Below are 19,899 nucleotides of genomic sequence, written 5' to 3'. Positions count from 1 at the left end.
ATTTACAAACCGGGCAAGGACATGCACCTGGCCCGCTCCCTGTCCCGTGCGACCTGGAAAACATATAACGGGCATGCCACCAAGAAGGACAAGCAGGAGATACATATATGTCAACCCGAGGGATTTAAACACTGCACTCAAGTGACCTCATTACCCCATGCGCACCGTGGACAAGGTGGCCACACACATGGGCAAGGCCACTGTGTTCTCGGTTCTCGGTACCAAGAGCTCGTTTTGGAAACTTCCCCTGGACCACAATTTCTCTCTGCTCACTACTTTCAGCACAGCCTTCGGACGCTACAGATTCTTGCAGATGCTGTTCGGTATTAACGCGGCCAGCGAAGTGTTTCAGCGCTCTATGGATCAAATTTTCGACAGATACCCCTGTGTGATTGTCCTCGATGACGGGTAAGGACGTGCAGGAGCACGATGTCAACTTAAGGAAGATACTCGATCGTGCCAGGGAGGTTCACTTAAAACTCAACCCCAACAAGTGCAGGTTCCGTGTCAACAAGGTGAACTATGTGGGACAGGTTTTCACCAGCGAGGGCCTCAAGGCTGATCCTGAGAAGACACCAGCCATCAGTGAGATGGCAGTACCGACTGATGTCACCAGCCTGCAGAAGTTCCTGGGCATGATGAACTATTTTGGCAAGTTACGGTTCTGTAAGCCCAAGCCCAAGTACCAAGACTGTGGTTCTACACACTCAGCTTAATTTGTGGAGTGAGGTTGATGGTTATCATAAAGTAATTTATGTTAGAAAACAATTCAAGTTGTATTCCTGTGTTATTCAGGAACAGATTCTTTCCAGCTGTGCTTCCAACCATCCTATCAACAACTGGACTGCAATCCTGAGCTACTATCTACCTCATTGGAGACCTTTGGACTATCTTTAATTGGACTTTACTGGACTTTATCTTTCACTAAACGTTATTAGCTTTATCATGTATCTGTACACTGTGGATGGTTCAATTGTAATCATGTATAGTCTTTCTGCTGACTGGTTAGCACTCAACAAAAGCTTTTCACTGCACCTCGGAACAGGTAGCAATAAACTAAATGAAACTAAACTATAAAGGTATGTAGGTTAATTGGCTGGGTAAATGTTAAAAAAAAATTGTCCCTAGTGGGTGTAGGATAGTGTTAATGTACGGGGATCACTGGGCGGCACGGACTTGGAGGGCCGAAAAGGCCTGTTTCCGGCTGTGTATATATATGATATGATATATATGATATGATATCAACAAACCACAATCCCCTACATCCCCCCCACCCACACCCCACCCATACTTCCTCCTTGAGGTCCCGACCACTCATCAACTTATTGGATTAGTCATAGTTCAAACTAGAACTACTAAGAGACCATCAGTGTGATCTCCATTCTTTGCTCACAGTCCATTTCACTTTGCAGGAGAGTGAGAGGCCACAAAGGAGGCACACAACCACACTAACATTCATTGGGAGCCAAGCACAAGGTTGAGTCTTACATTTCATTTAGTTTAGTTTTGAGATATAGCATGGAAACAGGCCCTTTGGCCCACCGAGTCTGCGCCAACCATACACTAGTTCTATCCTACACACAGGTGACAATTTATAGAAGCCAATCAACCGACAAACCTGCACGCCTGCACGTCTTTGTAATGTGGGAGGAAACTGGAGCATCTGGGGAAAACCCACGCGGTTATGGGGAGAAAGTACAAACTCCGTACAGACAGCCCCTTTAGTCGGGATCGAACCCGGGTCTCTGGGGCTGTAAGGCAGCAACACTACCGCTGCGCCATTGTTCTCTCTTGTGTGATTTACCTCAGTATAAAAGGCAACATGGACGCAAGGATCTCATTGACTGTCAAATGCTTTGCAACATCCCAGGTTCATAAAACTATGAAATACTTTTCCCATTTTCCTCCCTTTCTATTTCATTAGTGCTAGTAGTGAAACCCTTTCTTTTCACACAAAGGGTGTGTGCAACAGGCTGTTGGAGGAGGAGGTAGTTGAGGCAGCTGCTATCGCAACATTTAAGAAACATGTGGACAGGTACATGGATAGGACAGGTTTAGAGGGATATGGGCCAAATGCAGGCAGGTGGGGCTAGCGTAGATGGGACATATTGGCTGGTGTGGGCAAGTTGGGCCAAAGGGCCTGTTTCCACACTGTAAGACTCTATGACTCTACACAATGCAGGGGAAAACTTGCAGCTAAATTACAATGAAAACACAAAATACTTGTGCTACAACACCAGGATAAACGCACAACCAAGAAAACCAAGCCCAAAAGCCAAAGTACTATCTAAACTGATTATACAAACTTATGCTAAGGACAATAACTAACTCCATATACAATAAACAGCTACCCACTTGTTAACAAGCACTTTTTTAAAAAAACTGGTTGTGTCGATGCAAGTATATCATTGGGGTTATCAAGTGGCACCTCCCTTCACCGGTGTTTTGTTGAGTCAGGCTCACCACACCTCGGGAAGGCTCAACAGAGCCTCAAAAGAGTCTTTTCATGTCCTGTGGAAGTCCCAACACCCATGACAGCTGTTGAAATACACTTTTTTGCCATTAGATAGCCCGGACATATAAGATTATTAAGGGGTTAGGCACGTTAGAGGCAGGAAACATGTTCCCAATGTTGGGGGAGTCCAGAACCAGGGGACACAGTTTAAGAATAAGGGGTAGGCCATTTAGAACGGAGATGAGGAAAAACATTTTCAGTCAGAGAGTTGTAAATCTGTGGAATTCTCTGCCTCAGAATGCACTGGAGGCCAATTCACTGAATGCTTTCAAGAGAGAGCTAGATAGAGTTCTTAAGGATAGCGGAGTCAGGGGGTATGGGGAGAAGGCAGGCACGGAGTACTGATTGAGAATGATCAGCCATGATCACATTGAATGGTGGTGCTGGCTCGAAGGGCCGAATGGCCTCCTCCTGCACCTATTGTCTATTGACATGACCATCTCTGGCAGTCGAGCATTAACTTTATACTCAGTTACAAGTGCAGGGCAATTGAGTTATTCTGATGACTTATGCAAGTTGTGGGTTCTATATGAAACAGACACACCCAGGAAAGCTCCGGCGGTTGATTCTGGTAACGTATTGTGTGTTGATGCTATAAAGTCTTTGATGATAAATATCATTGATTCCAACAGCATGGAAATATCTCCTTTCAAGGCAGAAACCAAGTATCTATCTTAGGGCAGCACAGTGGTACAGCAGTGGAGTTGGTGTCTTACAGCGCTAAAGAGGCAGGGTCAATCCTGACGACAGGTGGTGTGTGTACGGTGTTTGTACGCTCTCCCCGTGACCGTGTAGGTTTTCTCCATTGAGGTTTGAAGGCCAATTGGCTTCTGTAAATTGTCCTTGGTGTGTAGAGTAGGACTAATGTATGGGGTGATCACTTGTCAGTGTGTGCTCAGTGGAACTCAGTGGCTCTTTTCCATGCTGTATCTCTAATAATAATCTGATCTGTATTAATCCCAGTGATAATGGACAAGAAACATTTAGTGGGATAGAAACATTTAGAAGCACGGGCAATATGGGCAAGTTTAGATGGGGCATCTTGGTCGGCAGGAGTTGGGCTGAATGGCCTTGTTCCATGCTCTATGACACTGACTATGATTCAATACCGTAAATCTGAAATATAGCCAGAGAATACCGTAAACACTCGGCAGGTTTGATTGAAAGATACAGTACGTAAACAGGCCCTTCGGCCCATGGACTCTACGCTGACGGTCGATCGCCTGTACACGCTAGTTCTATGTCATCCCATTTCTCACCCTATGCACACCAGGGGAAATCACAAAGGGCCAATTAATCTACAAAGCCGCATGACTTTGGGATATGAGAGGAAAAAACGGAGCACCCAAAGGAAACCCACATGGTCACAGGAAGAAAGTGCAAACTCCGCACAGACAGCCCCCGAGGTCTGGATCTAATCTAGGTCTCTGGCGCCAAGAGGCAGCAGGTCTAACACTTGTACCACTGTACCATCACTCATGCAGCATCCCTGGAAAGAGAAAGACTTGAAGTCTCAGACCTGAACCATTAATTGTTTCTCTTTCCACACTGTTTACTCGAACTGCACAGTGGTGCAGCGGTAGAGTTACAGCACAAGAGAGTCAAACATTTCTATCAGAGAAGATTTGGAAATTTTTGATCAAGCCCTTGCCTCACCGAGAGGACTAGGATGCATCTCATCAGGCCTTGCGTTTACCCATCTTCAAGCCCACCACACATCTAACATCTTCCTTCTTGAGTGGTAGTTTGTTCCAGAATTCCACCACCCTTTCCTTAAATGCCGTTCTCCGCAATGGATACAGATAACACAATGGTACATTGGTGGAGTTGCTTCCTCACAGCGCCAGAGACCCGGGTTTGATCCTGACCTCGCGTTGTCTTTGTGTGTGGTTTTCGCACTTTTCACATGGGTTTTCTCCAGGCGCTCCAGCTTCCACCCATATCCAAAACACGCGCGGATTAGCACGTTAATTGGCCTCTGTAAAATGCCCCAAGTGTGCTTGGAGTGGATACGAAAGTGGGACAACATAGAACCAGTGTGTGAATGGTGATCGATGTTCAGCATGGACTCGGTGGGCCGAAGGATCCATTTGTCTGCTGTATCAATCAAACAGTCAATTCAATTCAATGAGAAGTATTCATTTACAACCTCACTTGATTTCAAGACCCAACGTTATGACACCTTGAGTTCAAAAGCAAAACCTAGAAGTGCTGTAAACACTGAATGTGAGCCAGAAAATGCAAGAAAAACCTAATAGGTTCTGCATCACCTGGAGAGTTAACATTTCAGGTCAAGACGCTTATGGCAGATTTGCAAACCATAATTCATACCTTATAATTTCAAGAGGTGCAGCTGAGCAGTGCTTTCCATCAATAATATTTCCTTTCCCCCCCTAGCTTTACCTTTTCTCCAAGAGTGGAAACTAATATTCCTTCAGAGAATGAATTATTAGTGTTTGGGTGACTTTGTAAAATCCAGACACATTCACTCCTTTTAAAATGTAAGTGATTAATCTTGATGCCTTTGACTTTCTCAAATAGCTGTTTCTACTTTGTTGGCACAGAGTTTTCATGCATTTCTACCTGAAAAGAAAGTTGTACAGGTCCACCACCGATGTTCCACTGGTGGTTCGGCACCGCTTTAATCCAAACAAAATTAGACGAGCGCACTTGAAATCCCCCAGAGAAGTCCCCCCGAGAAGTCCCCCCAAAACTGTGGCGCCGAGGCCGGGTGAGGCGGCTGATCTCGACCTCATCGGGACTTCCAACGCCTGATCGGCGGGTCGAATTTGCCCTTGATCCAACTCTGTGCCAATGGTGGTACGGTGGCACAGCGGTAGAGTTGCTGCCTTACAGCGAATGCAGCGCCGGAAACTCAGGTTCGATCCTGACTACGGGCGCCGTCTGTACGGAGTTTGTACGTTCTCCCCGTGACCTGCGTGGGTTTTCTCCGAGATCTTCAGTTTCCTCCCACACTCCAAAGACGTACAGGTATGTAGGTTAATTGGCTGGGCAAATGTAAAAAAAATTTTTAAATTGTCCCTAGTGAGTGTAGGATAGTGTTAATGTGCAAGGATCGTTGGGCGGCGCGGACCCGGTGGGCCGAAGGGCCTGTTCCCGCGCTGTATCTCTAAATCTGAAAAAAAATCTAAAGTAGAAACAGCTATTTGAGAAAGTCAAAGGCATCAAGATTAACCACTAACATTTTAAAAGGAGTGAATATGTCTGCATTAACACCAATAATTCATTCTCTGAAAGAACATTAGCTCTGGAACTCCAGCCCGGCTGGAGCCAGCAGATCCCTTCCATTAGCCGACTTCCGTTGCCGAATTTGTGGGCCAGTTTTTCGTCCCCTCAGCGGCCTGGGCAGAACGTTCTAGTAACGTTGGACTCCCGTGACCTCTGTTGGTCCGGCAAAATGGATAATCCATACAGACTCTGGAACCAAGGATGCCGGAAAATCGGTGGTGGACCTGTATAAGTAATTAACACCCCCAGATTCCTACTTAGTCCTGTTATTGGAGGGAGTTGCTGTTGACACTTGTTGTGTGAAGTGACTGCAGTTATATTTGCCATGCTTGGTTCAATTTTTCCCGGCCAGTTTTTTTCAACTCTCCAATTTTTTCCAATTCTCAACCAACAGCATTAGAATGGAGAGTAGGAACAAGGAACTGCAGCTGCTGGTTTACGGAAAAGGACACAAAGTATCGGAATAACAGCGGGTCAGGCAGCTGTCTGTCCGTGGGCGTGGGGAAGAGAGGGGAAGTTTTGTTGCCTCCATCACAGTGAGGGGGTGTTTGGAGTCACTGTGATGGACGTTTGTGTTGGGGTCATGTGTCTTGTGTTCTTTTTTTTTCTTCTATGACTGCTATGTAGTTTCGTTCGGTACTTCGGTACCGAACGACAAATAAAGCTCTGTTATACTGTTATACTGTTATCTCTGGTTATTCCATGTTCTCCCGAGATGCTGCCTGACCTGCTGTGATACTCCAGCACTTTGTGTCCTTGTATTTATCATCAGAATAGATCTCTTTCCTGTTTCATTAATGTTTGTGGGGCTTAATGAATTACATTCGCTGCCCGAGGCAGCTGGTAGAGCTGCTGCCTTTGCGGCACGGTGGCGCAGCGGTAGAGTTGCTGCCTTACTACGAATGCAGCGCCGGAGACTCAGGTTCGATCCTGACTATGGGTGCCGTCTGTACGGAGTTTGTACGTTCTCCCCGTGACCTGCGTGGGTTTTCTCCGAGATCTTCGGTTTCCTCCCACACTCCAAAGACGTACAGGTATATAAGTTAATTGACTGGGTAAAATGTTTTTTAAAAATTGTCCGTAGTGTGTGTAGGATAGTGTTAATGTGTGGGGATCGCTGGGCGGCGTGGACCCGGTGGGCCGAAGGGCCTGTTTCCACGCTGTATCTCTATATCTAAATCTTACCACGCCAGAGACGCAGGTTCGATCTGGACATCGGGGTGCTGTCTGTGTGGAGTTTGCACGTTCTCCTCGTGACCCCGTGGTTTTCCTCCGGGTTCTCCAGTTTCTCCACAAGTCCCAGATATGCGGGTTTGTAAGTTAATTGGCTGTAAAATGCCTCCTGAGAATGTAGGGAGTGGATGCAAAAGTGGGATAAAATAGAACTAGTGTGAACTGGTGGTCGATGGTCAGCGGGTACTCAGTGGGTGGAAGGGGCTGTTTCCATGCTGCGTCCCTAAACCAAAACCGAGTCACTGCCTCATAGTTCCAGAGACCAGAGTTCAATCCTGACCTTGGGTGCTGTTTGTGTGGAGTTCGCATGCTGACCCTGTGACTGCGTGGCTGACATGGACTCGATGAGCTGAATGGTCTCTTTCTATTTTGTATCTTTCGATCAATCAGCAACCATAACCATACTTCAGAAAGTCTTCAATGGGTACAAACTGCATTGAAACAGTTGTATTCATAATAAGCACTCTCTAGATGTTTCAGTTGGGTTGGTGAATAGACACAAGACAAGTTTGCAGAGACTAACGGCAAGATCTTTGCTGCTCTATTTCGGGTTAATTAACACTGATGCCATTTTGTCCAATGAAACAGGATGAAGAAGAGGAAATTAAACTGGAGATTAATATGCTGAAGAAATATTCTCATCACAGGAATATAGCAACTTATTATGGGGCTTTCATCAGAACAAATCCTTCAAACCACGAAGATCAGTTGTGGGTAAGTGCTTTGTAGACAAAAAGAACTGCAGAATCTGGCATTGGGGAGGGTCCAGAGGAGGTTTACGGGAACGATTGGGTTCATGAGTGATGGGCATTTGACGGCTCTGGATCTGTAATCGCTGGGGTTTCGAAGGATGAGGGCGGGGATCTCATTGAAACTTCTGGAATAGTGAAGAGCCTGGATACGGTGGATGTGGAGAGGATGTTTCCACCATGAGTCTAGGGCCAGAGGGCACTGCCCCAGAATAAAAGGGGGCAACTTTTAGAAAGGACATTAGGGGGAATTTATTTAGCCAGAGGGTGGTGAATCTGTGGAATTCGTTGCCATGGACGTCTGTGGAGGCCAAGTCTTTGGGCATTTTGTAATGGGGAAGTTGGCAGGTTCTTGATGGTAAGGGTGTCAAAAGCCACGAGGAGATTGGGGTTGAGAGGGAAATAGGCCATGATTGAATGGCAGAGTACACTCCATGGGCTGAATGGCTTCATTCTGTTCCACTGTCGTATAAACGTATGAAACAGGAGAGAAATAAAACAAAGAACCAAATCGGAACCAAATTGGAACTGAAATATCCAGTTACCTTTGTGGGGAGAAACAAAGCTGCTGATTTCCTGAAACAGTGGACACAATATTGTCCCTGGGGCTGGACCTACCAGATGCAAGATGGGAAGAAATTTGTTGAGTGTACATTGGGCATTATATTTTTGTGTTAACCTTGTGGACACATGGGCTTCCCCTAGTGTACACTCCAAGGTAGATTACTTGGTTAATGTAAATTCCCCCTGGGGTAGTTGGGTACTTGGGAAAATGGTTAGCATGTGAGAGAGAAAGGGGAAACATCGAGCGGCACAGTGGCACAGCGGTAGAGTTGATGCCTTACAGCACCAGAGACCCGGGTTTGATCGTAACTACAGGTGCTGCCTGTATGGAGTTTATACATCCTCCCTGTGACCATGTGGGTTTTCTCCAGGTGCTCCAATTTACTCCCATACTCCAAAGAAGTGCAGGTTTGCAGGTTAATTGGCTTTGGTAAAATTGTAAATTACCTGTGTGTGTGTGTGTGTGTGTGTGTGTGTGTGGGATAATGCTAGTACAATACAATACAATACAATATATCTTTACTGTCATTGTACAGGGGTACAACGAGATTGGGAATGCGCCTCCCATACGATGCAATAACTTAATTAGCTAGTCAGTATTAATTTAAACAACCCAATGAAACAAATTGTAACAGTTTTAGAACAGAATAAAGTGCATGTAGATCTGTGCCGGATCACTGTGCGATGTGACCATCCGGCTCAGCAGGACCGGTTCATAGCAGCTATGGCCCTTGTGATGAAGCTGTTCCTGAGTCTGGAGGTGCGGGCGTAGAAGGCCTTGTATCGTCTGCCCGATGGTAGAAGTTCAAACAGACTGTTGAAAGGGTGTGAAGAGTCTTTGTGGATGCTGGTGGCTTTTCTGACGCATTGTTTGTTGTAGATGCCCTCCAAGGCTGGTAGCTGTGTTCCGATGGTCCTCTGAGCTCTATGCACTACCCGCTGAAGAGCTTTCCTCTCTGCCTCCATGCAGCTGAGGTACCACACAGGGATGCCATGTGTTAGGATGCTCTCTATGGTGCAGCGGTAGAATGTCGTCAGCAGCTGTTGGGGTAGACCAGACTTCTTCACTGTTCTTAGGTAGAACAGTCGTTGCTGTGCCTTCTTGACCAGCGCAGCAGTGTTATTGGACCATGTGAGATCCTCCGAAATGTGAGTGCCCAGAAACTTGAAGCTGGACACTCTCTCCACACTGTCCCCATTGATAAAGATCGGGGCGTATTCCCCGTTGTGTGACCTACGGAAGTTGATGATCAGCTCCTTGGTCTTGGTGGTATTTAAGGACAGGTTGTTATCAGAGCACCAGTCCACCAGGTTCTGCACCTCCGCTCTGTATTTTGTTTCATCACCGTTGGTGATCAGCCCGATCACCGTTGTGTCGTCTGCAAACTTGACAATGGGAAGATTGCTGGTTGACACGGACCCGGTAGGCCGAAGGGCCTGTTTCCGCACCATGTATCTGAAGTCTAAAGGCTGCATGGGCTTCCTCCGGATGCTCCAGTTTCCTGCCACATCCCAATGAACTTGTTTGTAGGTTAATTGGCATCTGTAAATCACCCCTAGTATGTAGAGGAAAATAACTGCAGATGCTGGTTCAAATCGAAGGTAGACACAAAATGTTGGAGTAACTCAGCGGGTCAGGCAGCCTCTCAGGAGAGAAGGAATGGGTGATGTTTTGGGTCGAGACCCTTCTTCAGACTGAAGAAGGGTCTCGACCCGAAACGCCACCCATTCCTTCTCTCCCGAGATGCTGCCTGAGATTCAGTCTGAAGAAGGGCCTCGACCCGAAACATCACCCATTCCTTCTCTTCTGAGATGCTGCCTGACCCGCTGAGTTACTCCAGCATTTTGTGTCTACCTAGTATGTAGAGAGTGGATGTGAAAGTGGGATAACGTAGAACTGGTGTGAATGGTGTGTGTCAATTCTGTAGCTTTTCCTTCACCACCAGTGTCCAAGAATTCTTGATCATGTGTTTAACCCTATTTCCTTGACTGCAATCTCTTGCCTCTCTGAAATATGGCCATTTGACTTCGTCTCTGAGGTTCCTAAGAACAAATAAACAGTTTTCAAAATTTAGTTCTGGTTCAGTGCCCTGAATCTTGATGCATGAATATCATCAGACCAGTCAAGGAAATTTTTGCAAGGTAACTTAAAAAATGAGACCATATTTTCCTTCATTCAACCAGCATTCACAAAATATTTACACTAGATGGCTTGATTGTATATTCCTTCCACAGAATTCCAGCTTGTTAGTTGTTGTACAACCCGTTTAACATATAAGGCTCCATTGCACCATTTCTTCCATTCATTAGGGAGTCACAGCTGACTGGATTGACGGATTGTTTGTTGGAAAAAAGACTGGGCAATGGAAGTTTATATACATAATTTCCTAAGCTCCACCATTGCCTTTCTCAACTTGTCTTACAACCCCAGTGTGCATTGATGTAGTCAATATAAATGGTTTTAATCCAAAAACCGTCACATTGTTTACAAATCAGGGTGATTTTTGCCTTAAAGTTTCAAAATATCAGATTTACTGAACTAGAACTAGTTTTACTTTAGACTTTAGAGACACAGCATGGAAACAGGCCCTTTGGCCCACCGAGTCCACATCAACCAGCGATCATCCTGTACACTAACACTATCCTACATACTAGGAACAATTTACAGAAGCCACTGAACCTGCCTTTGGAGTGTGGGAGAAAACCGGAGCACTTGGAGAAAACCCACACGGTCACAGAGAGAACGTACAAACTCTGTACAGACAGCACCCGTAGTCAGGATCGAACCCGTGTCTTTGGCGCCGTAAGGCAGCAAATCTACTGCTCTGCCACACTGCTGCCCTAAAACGTTTATACTTTGCCAAAGTTTATAGTTCTGAAATCTTCCTGCCTTCTGTCACAATGATTATTTTTTTGCAAGCTCTTTGGCACTCCAAACCATTTGCTTTTGCAGATTTGGCTCTCCCAGTTTTCTCAGGAACTGGGTTTGTCCAAAGATTACAAGGTGACAAAGCCTCCTTACAGAAGCAGACACAGTTCCTCACTTAACTTCTTAACTGGATATCGTGTTACTGTGGCAGGCTGGATCACATCAGAGGGTTGGAAAATCTTGAATAGTTACCTTGTCTTCTTGCAAACTCCTATGTAGCTGTTCCACACGTTGCTTGTGCAAACATTGCAGTCTAAGACCAAGGGTTAGGCAGGCAAAAATATGATATGAGGTAACTCTTCCAAGTCCCTGAAGTCCTTGCAACCAACTGAATACATCTGACCCTACCTTAGTTCAAAGACAATCCAATCCACATCATAAAAGATAGAAACAAGGAACTGCAGATTTAGTCTTTAGACTTGAGAGATACAGTGTAGAAACAGGCCCTTCGGCCTACCGGGTTCATGCCGGCCAATGATCGTCCCATACACTACCACTAACCTACACATGAAGGCCAATTTACAATTTACAGAAGCCAATTCTGGTCCTGGTTGATTACTGCGCAAACACCTCATAAGTGGCTATCTCGCGCAGGTAACCTACAGACCTGTACATTTGTGGAGTGTGGGAAACTGGAGCACACGGAGAAAACCCATGTGGTCACAGGGAGAACGTACAAATTCCGTCCAGACAGCACCTGTAGTCAGGATCAAAGCCAGCCTCTGGCACTGTAAGGCAGTAACTTTATCGCTGAGCCACAGCGCTGCCCAAATGGTTAATAATCAAATGGGCACAAAGTGCTGGAGTAACACGGCAGGAAAGGCAGCATCTCTGGAGAAAATGGATAGAGGACATTTCGGGTTGAGACCCTTCTTCAGACTGAAATAGTCCCAGCCTGAAACATCACCTATCTATATTCTCCAGAGATTCAGCCTGGCATGTTGAGATACTCCTGCACTTTGTGACCTTTAACTTCATAAAAGAGTTACTCTGCGACTGATTATAGTCATGGATGTCATAGAGAGACACTACATGGAAAAAATCCTTTGAACCACCTATCACACTCCTACTTACACCAATCCTACCCAAACCCCTCTTATCCGCCTACATTGCCCTCAACTCCCCCCAGGTTCAACCACTCCCTTGCATACTGGGGGAAGTTGATGTCTTTGGAACGTGAAGCAAACTGGAGCACATGCACGCTGACACAGGGAGGGCATGCAAACTGTGCACAGATAGCTCCAGAGGTCAGTATTGAACCTGGATCCCTGGAGTTGTGAAGCAGCAGATGGGCAAGCTGACCCACACACTGTCCCAAATTATGCTCCATGCCCCCCTTCCTTTCTCAAACCTCAATCTTCCATCTTATAGACAACAGATGTTCAGTGGAATAGTTCCCTGTATGAAGGAGCTACTAAAAAATCTCAATGTCAAAGACTGGCAACATGAAGGCACTATATCTCCTTTGTAGAAATTTGCTTGATATTCAAATGGTCAAATTTATCACTCACTTACCCTACCAGACCAATCTCAAACTTCAACAGTGGGAGTCGTTGACAGAGTTATCACCTGATTTTACTAATCAATTAACTGCTCAATAAATCACAGATTAGATTCTCCCCCTAGCAATTAACTCCAGACTTCATGAGAGCAGGGTCCAAAGATGGGCAGGGGCTAATGCCCAGAGATGTGGTGAAAGTGACGTGTAATTGATAGAAGAGCTCGGCACTGTAACAGGACCTTGGGCCAACAATGAGGCAAGATCACAGACACAAAGTGCAGGAGTAACTCAGCGGCTCAGGCAGCATCTCTGGAGAAAAAGGATGGGTGACGTTTCATGTCGAGAACCTTCTTCAGTCTCAGTCTGAAGAAGAGTCCCGACCTGAAACGTCACCCATCCTTTTTCTTCAGAGTTGCTGCCTGACCTGCAGAGTAACTCCTGCACTTTGTGCCTATCTTTGGCAAGATTATCTGGGTTACTATGTTGACAGTAATTAGACAGACCCAAAGCAATTTAAATTGGAAGGCTATACTGGATACACTGGAAAAAGTTACTCGTGTGAGGCTCAGTCACTGTTGTAGACCAGTTAGGCAAAACAGCCTATTCCCTATTTTATGGTCATAGTCTTGTAGCCCTCACTCCATCTTGCCCACTCTGACCAACATAGCCCAACTACACTGGTCCCACCTGCCTGCATTTGGCCCATATCCCTCTGAACCTGTCCTATCCACGTCCCTGTCCAAATACTTTTTAAACATTGTGATAGAACCTGCCTCCTCTGGCAGTTCGTTCCATATACCTGCCACCCTTTGTGGAAAAAAATTGTCCCTCAGGTTCCCATTCAATCTTTTCCTCCCCCCCCCCCCCCCCCCCACCCACCCTCATCTTAAACCTATGTCCTCTGCTTTTATGATTCCCCTACTCTGGGTAAAAGACTGTGCATTTACCCTAGTTATTCCTCTCATGATCTGACACGGTGTTTACATAACACTGGAACTCCACTTCTGCATTACAAAGGGTTTGGATATGATAGATATGTCAGGGATGTTTCTGCCAGTGGGGAAATCGAAAACTAGGAAATCCATAATCATTCAGACACCCAAAAGGGAATATATATATAGGTAAAGCTTGTGCCTTGATAGGAAGTAGAACTTGATCTAACCGAGCAGTGAGGTGAGATTAATAGGACAGGTGCATTAAAGAGTAGCTGGTTAACTCAGCGAAGGCCAATTGAACAGAAGGATGGAGTAAGGTCCATTGGAATCGTTGGAGGCCCTTGCAGAAACTGGATACGTTACGTGGGCTCTGTCTGTGGTGCAAACTCTACAAGGTTGTAACTTTGACATCCAGTTGTACAATGGAAGCTTACCATATCTTCCTGCTTTTCTTTTGACCTTTAATTCCAGCTGGTAATGGAGTTCTGTGGAGCAGGTTCTGTCACTGACTTGGTCAAGAAAACCAAAGGCAACTGCTTGAAGGAAGATTGGATCGGGTACATCTGTCGGGAAGTCCTGCGGGTAAGTTGGAACAACCATTAACAACCTCATTCTATCAAGTTGCTGCTTCAGTAATAGGAAATAATATTTCTCTTAAATAGAAATAGATTTACGAGGATGTTGCCAGGACTCGAGGGCCTGAGCTATAGGGAGAGGTTGAGTAGCCGAGGACTTGATTCCTTGGAGTGCAGGAGGACGAAGGGTGATCTTGGAGGTGTAAAAGATCATGAGAGGAATAGATCGGGTAAACGTACAGTCTTTTGCCCAGAGTGAGGGAATTGCGAACCAGAGGACATAGGCTTAAGGTGAGGTGGGAATGAATTAATAGGTACCTGAGGGGTAACCTTTTAACACAAAAGATGGTGGGGATCAAGCTGCCAGAGGAGGTTGTTGAGACAGGTATTATCATGACATTTGAGAGACATTTAGACAGGTACATGGATTGGACAAGTTTAGAGAGTTATGGGCCAAGACGGACAGGTGGGACTGGTGTAAATGGGGCATATTGGTTGGCCTGGGCAATTTGGGCTACTCTGCCATTCAGTCAAGGCTGATCTTTTTGTCCTGGACCTATTCTGTTCTATTGTTTTGCACTACTATAGCTTGGTTGCTGAGTATTACTGATTATTAATATATAGTATGACTGATTGTTGTATATTCATTTGTGTGTTGTTCCATTAATGGGCCTCCAAAGCTGCAGCTAGTAAGGATGTAATTGTTCCATTGCCAATACATATGACAAGTAAACATTCTTGATGCTTCTTAGGCTTGATGTAAGACCACATTTCCATGATTTAATGATAGTTTATTGTCACATGCACCTAGGTACATTGAGATTCTTTGTTTTTGCATCTATAGACAATAGGTTCAGTAGTAGGCCATTCGGCCCTTCGAGACAGCACCGCCATTCACCGTGATCATGGCTGATCATTCACAATCAGTACCCCGTTCCTGCCTTCTCCCCATATCCCTATCATTAAGAGCTCGATCTAGTTCTAGTTCATGGAAGCATCCAGGGAATTGGCCTCCACTGCCTTCTGAGGCAGAGAGTTCCACAGCTTCACAACTCTCTGAGTGAAAAAGTCTTTCCTCATCTCTGTTCTAAATGGCCTACCCCTTATTCTTAAACTGTGGCCCCTGGTTCTAATTTAATCCGGTAACATCATACAGCAGACCTCACCAAGGCAGTACACAAAGAGTCGCCACGTTTCTGGCGCCAACAAAGTTTGTTAAAGTTCTTAGTACAGTCTTATCTTCTCGCAGCGCCGAACCAGGCCTAACTGCTGCACGAGGCCTGTAGGCAGCTTCCCTGCTGGGGCCCCCATTACCGGGTCCACAAGATTCATAGGTTCCAGGAACAGAATCAAGCCATTTAGCCCATCGAGTCTACTCTGCCATTCAATCATGGCTGATGTATCTTTCCCTCTCAAACCCATTCTCCTGCCCTCTCCCCATAACCCCTGACACCCGTTCGAATCAACTGGTCCTCCTTCAATCTCTGTGGCCCCCTGCTGCTCCCCCTTGATTCTTTGCGCCCCCCCCACATTGGATCCCCTTACATTCTCGGTGGCCTGCTTTAACGAGACTCTGTTAAATGATGGAGCAGCCTATATCTGCCTTAGTGTTTATCCTGTTATTGCATTCCTTGCTAACTAAGTAGATTTTGCTTATCAAGTGCAGTAGATTGTTTACAATCCTTAGAATCTTAATTTAATCAGTCTTCGCTCTTATCAGCTAATGAAATCCTGGAGATGTTAATTACTTTTGAAACGATTCCACAAAATTGTTCTGCCACTTCACATTGAAACTCTGGCAATATTTTCTTGATATAAATGACGTGATAAGGAAGTTTTGAAAAGCCCCCAATATAGTTCTCATTCAAATACTGGCACAAGAGACTGCAGAGAGGCAGCACAGTTCATAGAATTGCTGCCTGACAGCACCAGAGATCCCAGTTCAATCTTACACTCCAGTGCTGTCTGTGTGGAGTTTGCACGTTCTCCCTCTGATCGTGTGGGTTTCCTCCTGGTGCTCCGGTTTCATCCCTCATTCCAAAGACGTCCAGATTTGGAGGTTAATTGGCCTCTTTAATTGTCCCTGGTGTGCAGGGAGTGGATGTAAAAATGGGATAACGTAGAAGTTGTGTAAACAAGTGATCGATGGTCGGCGTTGATTCCGTGGGCCTGTTTCCGTGCTGAATCTCTGAACTAAGCTAAGATACCAGAACATTGAACAAAGGACAAACCTCTGCAGGAACTCAGTGGGTCAGGCAGCATCTTTGGACCATTTCTTCATCTGAAGAAGTGTCCTGTCCCGAAACATCACCTGCTTATTTCCCTCCACAGATGTTGCCTGACACATTGAGTTCCTCCAGCTGCTCCAGCAGGGGTGGTGGAATGATTTTGTATGTTTTTTGCTGAGTTTAGACTTTACTTTGACTTTAGAGATGGTGGGCTGAAGGGCCTGTTTCACGCTCTGAGTCCACGCTGACCAACAATTACCCCGCACACGAACACTATCCGACACATTAGGAACGATTTACACTGTTACTGAAGCCAATTGACCTCCAAACTGTACGTCTTTGGAGTGTGGGAGGAAACCAGAGCACCTGGACAAAACCCACGTGGTCAAAGGGAGAACATACAGACACTACCCACAGTCAGAATCTAACTCGGGTCCCTGCCGCTGTCAGACAGTAACTCTACCGCTGCGCCACTGTGGCGCCCACCCTTGATCTAATTGAAAGGTGTCCAGAACAAGGGGTCAGAGTTTAAGGATAAGGGGGAAGTCTTTTAGGACGGAGATGAGAAAGTTTTTTTTTCACACAGAGAGTGGTGAATCTGTGGAATTCTCTGCCACAGAAGGTAGTTGAGGCCAGTTCATTGGCTATATTTAAGAGGGAGTTAGATGTGGCCCTTGTGGCTAAAGGGATCAGGGGGATGGAGAGAAGGCAGGTACGGGATACTGAGTTGGATGATCAGCCATGATCGTATTGAATGGAGGTGCAGGCTCGAAGGGCCGAATGGCCTACTCCTGCACCTATTTTCTATGTCTATGTTTTCTATGTGTCAAGTCAAGTCAAGTCAAGTCAACTTTATTTGTCACATACATATACAAGATGTGCAGTGAAATGAAAGTGGCAACGCCTGCGGATTGTGCTAAAACTACAAAACAGAATAGAATAAAAGAACATTTTAACACAAAAAATAAATTAATACAGTAAATTAAATTAGTCCCTGGTGATATGAGAGTTAACAGTCCTAATGGCCTGTGGGAAGAAATCCGTCTCATCCTCTCTGTTTTCACAGCATGACAGCGGAGGCGTTTGCCTGACCGTAGCAGCTGTAACAGTCCGTTGCTGGGGTGGTAGGGGTCCCCCATAATGTTGCTGGCTCTGGATCTGCACCTCCTGATGTATAGGTCCTGCAGGGGGGCGAGTGTAGTTCCCATAGTGTGTTCACCCGAATGCACTACTCTCCGCAGAGCCTTCCTGTCCTGGGCAGAGCTATTCCCAAACCAGATTGTGATGTTCCCGGACAAGATGCTTTCTACAGCCCCAGAGTAGAGGCACTGAAGGATCCTCAGAAAGACTCTGAATTTCCTCAACTGTCTGAGGTTGTTAAGGTGCTGCCTTGCCTTACTCACCAGTGCGGCAATGTGTGTTGTCCATGTCAGATCCTCTGTGATGTGGACTCCCAGGTATTTAAAGCTGCTCACCCTATCCACAGTAATCCCATTTAACTCCAGTGGCGTGTACGTCCTCGGATGTTGAGCCCTTCTAAAGTCTACAATCAGCTCCTTAGTTTTTGTGACATTCAAGAGGAGGCTGTTGTCCTGACACCAGAGTGCCAGATCAGCCACCTCCTCATTACATGGAGGGGAATGATTATCCCTGCCTCTGTTTTGTATGTTTTTATGCAGAGTTCCCACTTATCCATCTTGATGATAGAGACGTGTGATGTGAAGCTCATCTCGGTGTAGCCAATGTGTGAACATCATACTGATGGATGGTGTTTTCCATTCGGTAACTTATACTGTTTCATTTCATTGAATTGTACCGCAGGGATTGTCCCATCTACACTCTCACCACGTCATTCATCGAGATATCAAAGGACAAAATGTGCTGCTGACTGAGAATGCGGACGTAAAGCTTGGTGAGCAGTCCTTCAAAATGTTTCATATTTTATCAAATATATTCTTCAAAACGGTGATCCAAATCAGGAACCCCATGTGTCTTCCAGCGAGGGGTTGATGAATTGCAATCTCAACTGGCTCTTAGTCGTTATGTTTGGTTCATATCTAGTTTAGTTTATTGTCACTATAATGTATTGCCCGGAACAATAATCAAAACTGAGTAAGTAATGTAACTATACTTCAACTTCGAAGGCATTTATTCGCAAAATGCTGGAGTAACTTAGCAGGTCAGGCAGCATCTCGGGAGAGAAGGAATGGGTGATGTTTCGGGTCGAGACCCTTCATCAGACTGAAGAAGGGTCTCGACCCAAACGTCACCCATTCCTTCACTCCCGAGATGCTGCCTGACCTGCTGAGTTACTCCAGCATTTTGTGAATAAATACCTTCGATTTGTACCAGCATCTGGAGTTATTTTCTTATACGTACTTCAACTTCGAACTTTAAACATCATTGTAACTTACAAAAGACGGCTGTAGCCATTCAGTCGATGCCTCGGCTGAGACCCGCCCGCGTAAGTACAGTCACGTTATGTCTTATCCAGTCAGCGTAAAGACTATACGTGACTGCAATCGAGCCGTTCACTGTGTACAGATACATGATAAAGGGAATAATGATGAGTGCAAGATAAAGTCACAGTAACGACCGATTAAAGATTGTCTGAGGGCAGGGCCGTTTTTACAACATTATGGGCCCCCGGGCAAAGCAGTGTACTGGGGCCCCTACCGTTACTCTCCCCCACCCCCCTTTCCCTACCAGCCCCCCCTGTCGTGCCGGCGAAAAGCACTTACCGAAAAGCACTTAGCGATGGACTTAGGGTGCTACATTGTTGCAAAAAGCACTTGCAGATCGCTGTGAGAAGCACTTAGTGACCGAAAATGTTGCGAAAAAAGCACTTATTGAACCTTCATTTTTAAAGTAGTATTTATTTATTGCAAGTCACTTAACATACACAGATCAGCATGGGGCCCCTATGCTCGTGGGGCCCCGGGCAAGTGCCCATCAGGCCCATGCGTTAAGACGGCCCTGTCTAAGGGTCTTCAATGAGGTAGATAGTAGCTCAGGACCACTCTCTAATAGTTGGTAGGATGCCTGAAAACAGATGTGAAAAAACTGTCACAAAATCTGGATGTATATGTTTTGACACTTCTTTTTTAGTTAGATTAGTTTGTTGTCACGTGTACCGAGGTACAGTGAAAAGCTTTTGTTGCGTGCTAACCAGTCAGCAGGAAGACAATACATGATTACAATCGAGCCATCCATAGTGTACCGATACACGATGAAGGGAATAACGTTTAATCCAAGAGAAAATCCAGTAAAGTCTGATTAAAGATCATCTGAGGGTCTCCAATGAGGTAGATGGTCGGTCAGGACTGCTTTTTAGTAAAGGAATAGGTGAAGTATCGGGTCGAGACATGTCTTCGATGTTTCGGGTCGAGACCAAAAACGTCACCTATTCCTTTTGTCCAGA

The 19,899-nt window shown here is 45.7% G+C and overlaps 1 protein-coding gene across 1 annotated transcript in view; it reads left to right on the top strand.

Annotated features, from left to right (window-relative positions):
- Positions 1 to 19,899, top strand: part of LOC144600523 (mitogen-activated protein kinase kinase kinase kinase 4) — a 267,504-nt gene that overhangs the window by 91,637 nt on the left and 155,968 nt on the right. The window contains exons 4-6 of the mRNA XM_078412188.1: positions 7,586 to 7,711; positions 14,147 to 14,257; positions 18,300 to 18,390. Coding sequence (XP_078268314.1) covers positions 7,586 to 7,711; positions 14,147 to 14,257; positions 18,300 to 18,390 — 328 coding nt within the window. The remainder of the gene's footprint in view (positions 1 to 7,585; positions 7,712 to 14,146; positions 14,258 to 18,299; positions 18,391 to 19,899) is intronic.

Source organism: Rhinoraja longicauda, chromosome 15 (assembly GCF_053455715.1).
Source record: "Rhinoraja longicauda isolate Sanriku21f chromosome 15, sRhiLon1.1, whole genome shotgun sequence".
Taxonomy (NCBI): Eukaryota; Metazoa; Chordata; class Chondrichthyes; order Rajiformes; family Arhynchobatidae; genus Rhinoraja; species Rhinoraja longicauda.
The sequence above is the reverse complement of the archived record's forward strand: the minus strand, read 5'-3'. Positions and strand labels throughout refer to the sequence as shown.